We start from the raw sequence: 10,000 nt of genomic DNA on the forward strand, positions 1-10,000 counted from the left end.
TTCCCTTCGTGTCCCGCTAATACCAGGGAGCATTTAAGCCTCCTCTCCAGACAAGATCTACCCCTGCTCCCATCAGGCTAAAGGCACGATACTCCGCCACACGTGCACGCCTCAACTATGCTACTTTCTGTAAATCCTTCGCCGGTAATCACATTCCTGCCCCACTAACCTCTAAGACGGTGGGTTGTACTGAAATATTGGCAGCTTGATTCATTATTTCTTTAGGGAAGTTTAACATACGTGTTTGAGCTGAATAATGAGATAAAATAGACTCCTGAGGATTTAAAAGTCTCTTCTGGTTTTAAATTCCCTAGTAACAAGTATTTAATTTATTCTTATACTACAGTTAGAGCAGCGTGGTGAAATATAGTGGTTTTCTGGGGTTTCTTTGTGTTTGAAATCCTTTGTAACCATCCCAAAGCAGCGGAAGCAAGTCTGACACACGGTGAGGATCTTAAAGACACTCGTAACATTTTTTTTTTCCATTAGCATCAAACCCTTTAGCGTACAATGCGTTCCTTCACGGTTTTGGCGTTGCGCTCATAACCTACTTCAGCCTCCCTAACGTCCAGCACCGCCTGCGTCGCCACCGGAGCGGAACTGCTTTTGACATTATGCCTCAGTTAAGCAGGAGGATCCGAGGCTGTGCTGTAATGATTCCCGTGAAAGTAGTAATGCATCAGACTCATGTCGCCGCCCAACTCACAATTTCACCGCCACCGCTGCCGTCCCTGGCGAGTGTAGTGTTCCGTACCTGTGTTTGTTCTGAGCCTCCAGTGTTTCATTTTATATACCAGGAAAAGACTCGTCCCGCCAACTCTGCTCTGCCTCCCTGCATGGACCGGCTGGGTGGTTCACTGACGGTACAGTACCTTTTGAACCTCACTCTTTTTCTCGATGTACCATTCCGGGATTTTAAAAGCTTTACCGAAAAGAATCTTGCAACAAATATGCCAACAAATTTCTGACTACCTTTGACTTTTAATTAAGGCATTACTGAATCATTATCTTCTTCCTATCTTTTTATCAAACAGTTATACATTTTCCTTATTTTTTTTCTTTTCTTCACTCACATTGCCTCATTGTCAACTCTTATAAGTCCAAGTTGTGTTTTCATCAAAGTTTTCCCAAAAATTCAACCATGAACAGTAGGAATTTTCTCTTTTTCCCAACAATTCCTATTTTCACGGGAGAGCTGTGGGTATATTTCTCTGCCTTCCTGCTTCACTATTTCCTGCAGGTGAACTGTCTTAAAAGAGAAGGATGAAGACACTGTGAATTTAACTAACTATACTCTATCTGAAACTCCTTATGTTTTTTTTTTGTCATGGAATTTAACACCTTGCTAATTTTATTTCTTTCTGACAATGAATCCTTGCGAACTGGAACTACGATGAAGTAGAATTAAGCAAATGAAAACTGCAAAAAAAGGAGAAAAAGGAAAAAAGACAAAGCCGAACAGTTAGAACAGACGAAATGGAAACTAGGTTAAGAAATTAAGTTACAAAATGTAGTGAGCGTTAACTTTGCCGAATGTGAGAGTGGTGTGACGTGGCAGGGGGTAGTGGGTGGGAGGACATGGCTGGAGTGCACTGCTGGATGGGTGGGAGGATGGTAGTGAAGGTGAGGAGTCGCGTGATGTGGTGAGGCTGCCTGGTGGAGGTGTCTAGTGTCACATCTTGGCATATATGTTTCATGTATTGCTTGGTGACTAATCTTGTGATCATATATACTTGCACCTCAATATCTACTAGTTTTTTTTCTTTTATCAGTTTTCATCTCAATATCTACTAATGTAAAGTAATAAATAGATGAATAAATAAAGCCAGATAGAATATAACAAAAATAAACAAAGAAGTGAAGGAATAATAACAATAATAAAGAATTAAAAAGATATATATGATGGAAGGAAAAGGCTATAAATGAAAGAAATAGACATAATATAATAAAACAGGAGCAATTCAACACCAATCAAGAAATAATAAAAATAATGATGAAGATTCCAAACCCAGTGAAGGAGACAAACAATACCCAACGAGAAACCACCTGGGACACCAACACACGGCGGGACACTCACGGCACACGGGACAGCCAATCAAGGCATAACCATCCAGCAGCTACAGCATTACACTTCCCAGGACATCCAGCGCCCTTCTTCAGGTGGCTCAGGGCTGTCCCTCGTGTCGGTTACAGCCATTATCCCAAGTAAACAATCAGCGCACGACCTAACGGGGGCCCGGTCTTGTCTCTCCCCTCTGTTACTCGCCGCTTTCCCGCTTCAAACTAAGCCACTTCACTTTACTTTACTGTTATGGTTTATTCCCTGTTTTGACCGTGTTTGTAACTATGGAGACCAAACAATTAGTGGGGAGGGGATGCGTGTGTGTGACCCTTGCGTGGCTTACGGACCGAGGGAGAGCAGGAAAGGACACTTACTGACCTTCACTGTCCCAGAAAGAACCCAACGTTGAGGACACGAAGGAACGCAAAGGATGGACAAGCGCCAGTACATAGAATCGTTTGGCATTTCGGGATTTTATTTGTTTTTTGATGTGATAAACCAAAACTAGGTCATGTAAAGTGAGATAGTAGAGATAAAGGGCTTTTTGACTGCGTGTGTGTGTGTGTGTGTGTGTGTGTGTGTGTGTGTGTGTGTGTGTGTGTGTGTGTGTGTGTGTGTGTGTGTGTGTGTGTGTGTGTGTGTGTGTGTGTGTACTGTGTTCCTGGCTTAATCTGGATTTGATGAAAAAAAAAATAGTAAAATTTGCACCACTCCCGATAATTTGTATGATGCTACAAAACAATATGGATATTTATAATTTGTATCTTTTTAGTGCACCAGTCCCCACCATGACTTTTTATCGCATAAATATATATATTTTTTTAGAACATAATACTGCGCCCGACTGGTGAAAATAATAAAAAGTGGCTGAAATAAACACACACAAAAAAAAATATTCACGTGCACACTCATACGCGCGCAAATACATCGAAAAACGACAACTGCAACAACAACAATGACGAAAACGGTAATAATAGTCATAATAATAATGATATAAACAAAAAATAACAATGAGAAACACAAAGCACCAAATTCAAATAAGAACCAACTAAAAATAAAGCATTTTGAACCATACATCTGTCTAATTAACCTTCCCTCCATGTGTCTACCTTCCTGTACACAATAGCGTACTTCTGACCGTCAATTCGCCACTTGCCGTATTTTCTTATCTAATTACGGAGCGTCTCGGTAATCGCGCCAAACGGACACACACACACTTACGCCAGACACATGTCGCCTCAGGAATTAATGAGCAGAACCGTGAAGGGTGTGCGCCTTTACTCCCTGCTTGTGAGACGCGGGTGATGACGCAGCAGCTGGAGGTAAAGGAGGAGGTAGAAGAGGAGGAGGAGGAGGAGGAGGAGGAGGAGGAGGAGGAGGAGGAGGAGGAGGAGGAGGAGGAGGAGGAGGATATGAAGGTGACATGATTAAGACAGAAGAACAAGAAAATATGATGGTGATGATGAAGAAAAAGACTACACACACACACACACACACACACACACACACACACACACACACACACACACACACACACACACACACAAGTTTCCCGTATAGCGGTGTGAGAAATCAGAAACTGGCGATGGTGGTGGTGGTGGTGGTGGTGAGGCAGGCAGGCGGTGATGCAGATGGGCGGGTAGAGTGGACGGACGGGCGGACGGGTGGGCGGGTGGGCAGGCGGCAGACGAAGTGATGCGTTTCGAACCAAATGATTTTCACGGTCAAAAGAATTAATCTCCCTCCGAACCTAGCGCTGTTTTAATATTTGATGCGCTACACAAGATTGGCTGGCCATTGAAGGCGCGATATTGCCACGCTCACAATTTCCAGGCAACGGGACGGCTCGGAGACAACCCACCACCGGCGACTCACGGACAAGGACGCGTCAACAAGAGCGGCAACAACCGTCGTGCGAGTGTCAAATAAGCCACGTGATAAATTCCCGTCAAAGCTTCGCCTCCAGTCATCGCGGGTTTGATTTGTGGGCGATCCGATGTTGGCAGCACGGCAGGCTTTGTGAGTGAAGAGAGCGAGGAGTGGGGGTTGGGAGAGGCCGGTTGTCGTGCGTGTAGATTTAGGCTCATATTCATTGAAATACTTCTACCTGCACCTCCATTACTTTCAAAACCCTCTGGTTGTAAATTACCTTGAGTTTTAAGCGCTTTTCATGGTTTTAGAGAGAGAGATTATCAACATTTCTACATTATCAAGCATTTTTCATATTACAACTAGCTTTGTGACCTTTGAAAAGTAGATGTGGCGTTTCTGAATATGAGCCTTGCCCGTGTGGGTGTCTGAGCTACACAGAGTAAAGAACTTATCGGTGCACAAGTGCCCACAGTAAACATCAGAGCAAGTGTTGTTGTTATGGAAGGGTTGGCAGGACTGGCTGCGGATTGTACGCAAGAGTTTAACCTCTCAGGGACCGCTTCATAGCTCAGATCTTAAAACATGCTATATGCTACGAAGAATTTCTCGTGGTTATCTTCATTTCATGGTCATGCCAGTCGCCATGGAAACGTCAGAGGCGACACGTTGGGCTGCCGAGGCTCTTTATGCTGGGGATTTATTGGCGTGCATTGTCTCCCACTACTTTTCACTGTCATTCTTTCCTTGGTGTTAGAATGATATGGAAATGTAGCGTACCGATACTTTTTTCATCTTGTGTACGACATGTTGACTAAGAAAAACACGCGTCCTTCAAACCACCACCACCACCACCACCACCACCACCACCACCATGCGAGTGAACCCGATTCTCACACTTTCCCAATAATTATATTTTCAATTCGGATTTAATCTAGCGATGAGGACCAGCTCGCATTTTCTCTCTGGACTTACTTAATTATTTACCCATTTATAAACATTCCCAGCCGGTCTTCCCTCCCTAGCCTCCACCCTGGCTACAGTACGAGAGTGACAGTTCTAAGACAGCTACCATTAACATATTAAAGCTGGGACGCTGAAAGTAGAGCAGGACGGTGGCGAGCGGGTGGAGACTAGCGGGCAGAGGCGTGCAGAGGAGGTGGGCGGAGAGGCTGTGGAGGGTTGCGTTGGCCAGATGGATGTAGGAGTGAGGTGAGGAGGCCAGACGGTCACTATGGACATTGTTTAGTGACGCAGTACAAAGGGTGACGGTCGATATCAATGGAGGATTCTCACGAGTTTCTATGGCGAGAGTAGCAATACCTGGCGTGAAGGAGGCGGAAGAGATGTGGCCGGATGGTCTTCAAGGGGATGAGGAAAAGATCAAGAGAGAAGTGCCAATGTGCGCTACTGAGTATGGGACCACACCACCTGTAGTGCCCCTCATCACCGTGTACACTGGTGGTCACAATCTCGGTAACTGAGTTCACTGCTCTCGATATTTGTGTTTTTTTTACTCTCACTCCTCCAATGCACTGAGCCCTTACAAAATTTGGCAACTAATAGACCACGCAGATCAGAAAACATAAGACATAGTAAATGGTGTGTGTTACTCTACTACTGACATCAAGACTGGGTGTAAGAGGGTCTTACCTGAAGGAGATGATGGTGAGGGGGCGGTAGGACTTGTGAGAGAGCGGGTCTGACATAGGCTTGCCCCAGTAGTCGTTGAAGAACACGTGCGACACCGGATTGGTCCCCAGCACGTCTGGGTTGGTCTTAATGGCACTCACATCGTCATGCACGAAGTCTCCCGTCAAGCCGTTCACATACACCAGCACACCGGCGAGCCACACTGTCAGATACACCCACGTTGGGGGCGGCTCCTCCCCATCCCCGCCATCCTCCTCCCTGTAAGAGGAGGAGGAAGACGAGGACGAGGAGAACGAGGAGGAGGACACAGACTTATTCCTCCGTCTGGGTGAGCAGTGACACGCCGTCAGACACCCCGAGGCGCCCTCCACGTGGCTCCTGGACACTCGTGGAGGGAGCCACAGCGCCGTCCCTGCACCACAACTCTTGGAGGGCAGCATGTCAGCGCGCCACGCCCTCACGCACACGGGTATACATGGGTAACACGCAAGCACACGCACACACTGGCACTACACTGTCGCCGCCTCCTCCTCCCCTGTGGCCGCGACTCCCAGCACCATCCCAGCGGGCGCCCCGGCTACTGCTGCTCCCGGCGCCTGTGGGGGAAGAGAAGAAGGGGTGAGGGAGAGCCAAACACGAGGCTGAGGAGATTGAGTTTAGACATGAAAGGCAACATTCTAACAATCGATCCTCTGCACTTATTTTCTTCCTCCTCTTCCTCCTCCTTCTCCATCTTCTTATATTATTGTTTTTCTTACCATATTCCCAAACTCCATTACCAACAATACTTCTACTACAGCTGTTTCTACCACAATCGATTACAAGTACATTATTACAACCACTTTCACCACAATAAAGCAGAGGCATTACAAATTACAGCCTCGCACAACAGCACAATCACCAGGAAGCACCATCACTAATCTACAAAACACAAGGAACGTGACACAAACTCAATAAATCGATAGCATTCAATTACGCTTTGCAAATCCGACGAGAACATTAAACACAAAGTTAAGTTCTCGTAAATTTGACGAGGCAAGGACCCGCACGTCCCGGAGTAGTAACTGTAACTCATACCTGTGGAGAGCAACGTACTGTGGCGCCATCTAAGAGTGGTGAGAGAAACTAAACCTTGAAATTGAAGGGTATACTTAAAAAATTGAGTAGCTACGTTTACAAGTGATAGATGTATTGAATAATGACGATAAAGAAAATGATTAAGAGGCAATGTTGACACTGATCGGGAGAGGAAAGGTGCCAAAGGTGCCTCTGTTGTCCTGACACGATTCACGACACGAGACAAAGGAAGAAAGACAATGGAGAATCAATTACTAAAGCACCACGTTCAATTGATCTATACGATGACGTTCACACACACAAACACACACACACACACGAACACACACACTATAACAACATAATATTTGAAAATGGAAAATAGTGAGTCAAGAGAATTAAGTAAATACCAAACAAGTTTTCGCTCACATAAGAAAAATATAACTAAAGAGACTAAAGATAAAAACATCATGACTTCCACAGAACTAAGGAAATGAAATTAGTGTAATCAAAATAACAATAAAATAAATTAAATAAAAGCTAAAATATACAAGACGGAACGTATTAAATCATAAAAAATTAACCTCAGAGAGAGAGAGAGAGAGAGAGAGAGAGAGAGAGAGAGAGAGAGAGAGAGAGAGAGAGAGAGAGAGAGAGAGAGAGAGAGAGAGAGAGAGAGAGAGAGAGAGAATCGACTAATCTCTAAATTATAGATCCACATTCAGGCAAGGAAGTAAAAAAAAAAAGGAAAAAGAGAAAAGGAAAGAAAAAACTGACACGAAATAAATAACTCCAAGAGGCGGAGGTAATTCATAACGGAGGAGGAGGAGGAGGAGGAGGAGGAGGAGGAGGAGGAGGAGGAGGAGGAGGAGGAGGAGGAGGAGGAGGGAGGAGGAGGAAAACATCTTGAGAAATGAGAAAATGAACACAGAGAAAGGAGAAGACTTCCAAACTAAACGAGCGAGAAGAAGAAGAAGAAGAAGAAGAAGAAGAAGAAGAAGAAGAAGAAGAAGAAGAAGAAGAAGAAGAAGAAGAAGAAGAAGAAGAAGAAGAAGAAGAAGAAGAAGAAGAAGAAGAAGAAGAAGAAGAAGAAGAAGAAGAAGAAGAAGAAGAAGAAGAAGAAAAGAAAAGACCAAGAAAAAGAAAAGAAGAAAAAAAGAAAAGGAGAAAAGAAAAGAAGAAAAGAAGAAAAAAGGAACAAAACAATGAAAAAATGATAGATACGACAGTGACTGGGAGAAAAGAGAGACTAAAGAAGAAAGACAAGTCAAAAGTAAGAAAAGAAGAAAAGAAAAGAAAGATAAAAAGAGAAGAGAAAACATACTACTAGATCTAAGACTCACTGGCAACGATAAAGACATTGTACCCTCCTCCTCCTCCTCCTCCTCCTCCTCCTCCTCCTCCTCCTCCTCCTCCTCCTCCTTCTTCTTTTACTTCATTCTTATTTTACTCTTTTTTACTTTTCCTTCTTTCCTTGTTTTATTTTTGCTTTTTCTTCTTTCTCCTTGTTACTCATTCTTCTTTTATTTTTTACTCTTTCTTCCTGGTCTTCCTTCTAATTCTCCACCTGTTCTTTCTGTTCCCACTTCATTTTCTTCTCTCATTTTTCAGTTTGTTGTAGTTTATTTATTCTTCCTTTCTTTTCTGTTCTCTTATCTTCTTTCACCTTCTCCTGCTACACTTCTATTTTTTTCCTGGTTTTCTTTCCTACCTTCCTTCCATTTCTACTTTCCTTTCCTATTCCTTGTCTTATTCCTGTATCCTCTTTCCTCCTTTAATCACTGCCCTTCCTGGTTTTATTCTCCTGTTTTCCTTTCATCTATTCTACTTTTCTTTCCTTCTTCTCTTTTTCTTATTTCCTATTTCCTCCTCTTATCACATCCTTTTCTACATCACCACTTCAATAAATACTATATAAATAATAGCCCAATACATTGATTATATTAACACACTCTTTTTTCACCTATCCCTTCCTTCTCCCTTCTAAATCTCGTATTAAGGAGCGCTCCGACCCTTCACTAAGCTACAGAGATAATTAGTAAGATTCTCAAAAGCATTTATTCTTTTAAAAATGTGCAAATCTTGTTAGCTCCTTTAGTACCATAACGCATTTCCATATTCATTCTGCTTACTATTTTGTGATTTGATGCAGCTTCAGAAACGTATGTAGGGGATTAAATTAGTGAAGATTCTGGCCAGTAATCTTCAGACCTCCAAAGACTCTTCCTAATGTCAATAAAGTGGTCAAATTGTACACAAATCTCAAGGTAAAAATGTGTCCCAGTATTGAAAGGGTTAATGCGTCACTAGATCGTTGGAAAACATTAATAAGCCAGTAACTTCAACTAAAAGATTTTGAATGTACTAAAGGAGAGACGGAAGTTATTCAAAGACGGTTCAAAGACTAACGACCTTCACACACACACACACACACACACACACACACACACACACACACACACACACACACACACACACACACACACACACACACACACACACACGAGGTCACCAGCTGTGGCCCCGAGATCCCCGCAGCCTCCCATCCGCGGCAGCTGGTGCGGGGTGAAGGGAAAACCTGGCCGACTCCACCAGCTGGGCAGAAGTCACCTTTTTCCCACGCCAGACCGCCTCGGAAATTTGGGTTGAAGAGAAAAATATTGACGAAGTGTGTGTGTGTGTGTGTGTGTGTGTGTGTGTGTGTGTGTGTGTGTGTGTGTGTGTGTGAGAGAGAGAGAGAGAGAGAGAGAGAGAGAGAGAGAGAGAGAGAGAGAGAGAGAGAGAGAGAGAGAGAGAGAGAGAGAGAGAGAGAGAGAGAGAGAGAGAGAGAGAGAGAGAGAGAGAGAGAGAGAGAGAGAGAGAGAGAGAGAGAGAGAGAGAGAGAGAGAGAGTAGACAGACAAAACTAAACAAAGAAAAGAAACAAAATAGAAAAAAAACACACAAACACGGTAACACCCACACACACAACACACACACACACACACACACACACACACACACACACACACACACACACACACACACAGAGTAACATAGAACAAAAGAGAGAACAAATACGTGGAGGCAATGAAAGGGAAGAAGGGAAGGAAGGAAAAAGAAAGAGAAAAGGGAGAGAAAGAGAGAATGACCGTGAAAAAACAAAAGAAATGCATAGAGGGTAGAGAGGAATAAAACGAGGAGAAAGGAGGAAGAGAAGGAGAAAATGGGAAGGAAGAGGGTGGTGAAAAGGAGGAGAAAGAGGCGGAGGAGGGAAGGGGATGCAGGAAATGGCAAGGAAGGAGGAAGAAATAAAAACTTAGAAAAAATAGGATGGGCGCAGATGTTCAGAGAAGGAGGAGGAGGAGGAGGAGGAGGAGGA

At 43.8% G+C, this 10,000-nt stretch overlaps 1 protein-coding gene across 1 annotated transcript in view; it reads right to left on the reverse strand.

Annotated features, from left to right (window-relative positions):
- The window catches only part of LOC123506121 (protein O-mannosyl-transferase TMTC1-like), a 209,155-nt gene that overhangs the window by 126,260 nt on the left and 72,895 nt on the right, over positions 1-10,000 (reverse strand). The window contains exon 2 of the mRNA XM_045258009.1: positions 5,585-6,180. Coding sequence (XP_045113944.1) covers positions 5,585-6,024 — 440 coding nt within the window. The 5' untranslated portion in view covers positions 6,025-6,180. The remainder of the gene's footprint in view (positions 1-5,584; positions 6,181-10,000) is intronic.

This window comes from Portunus trituberculatus, chromosome 19 (genome assembly GCF_017591435.1).
Source record: "Portunus trituberculatus isolate SZX2019 chromosome 19, ASM1759143v1, whole genome shotgun sequence".
NCBI lineage: Eukaryota > Metazoa > Arthropoda > Malacostraca > Decapoda > Portunidae > Portunus > Portunus trituberculatus.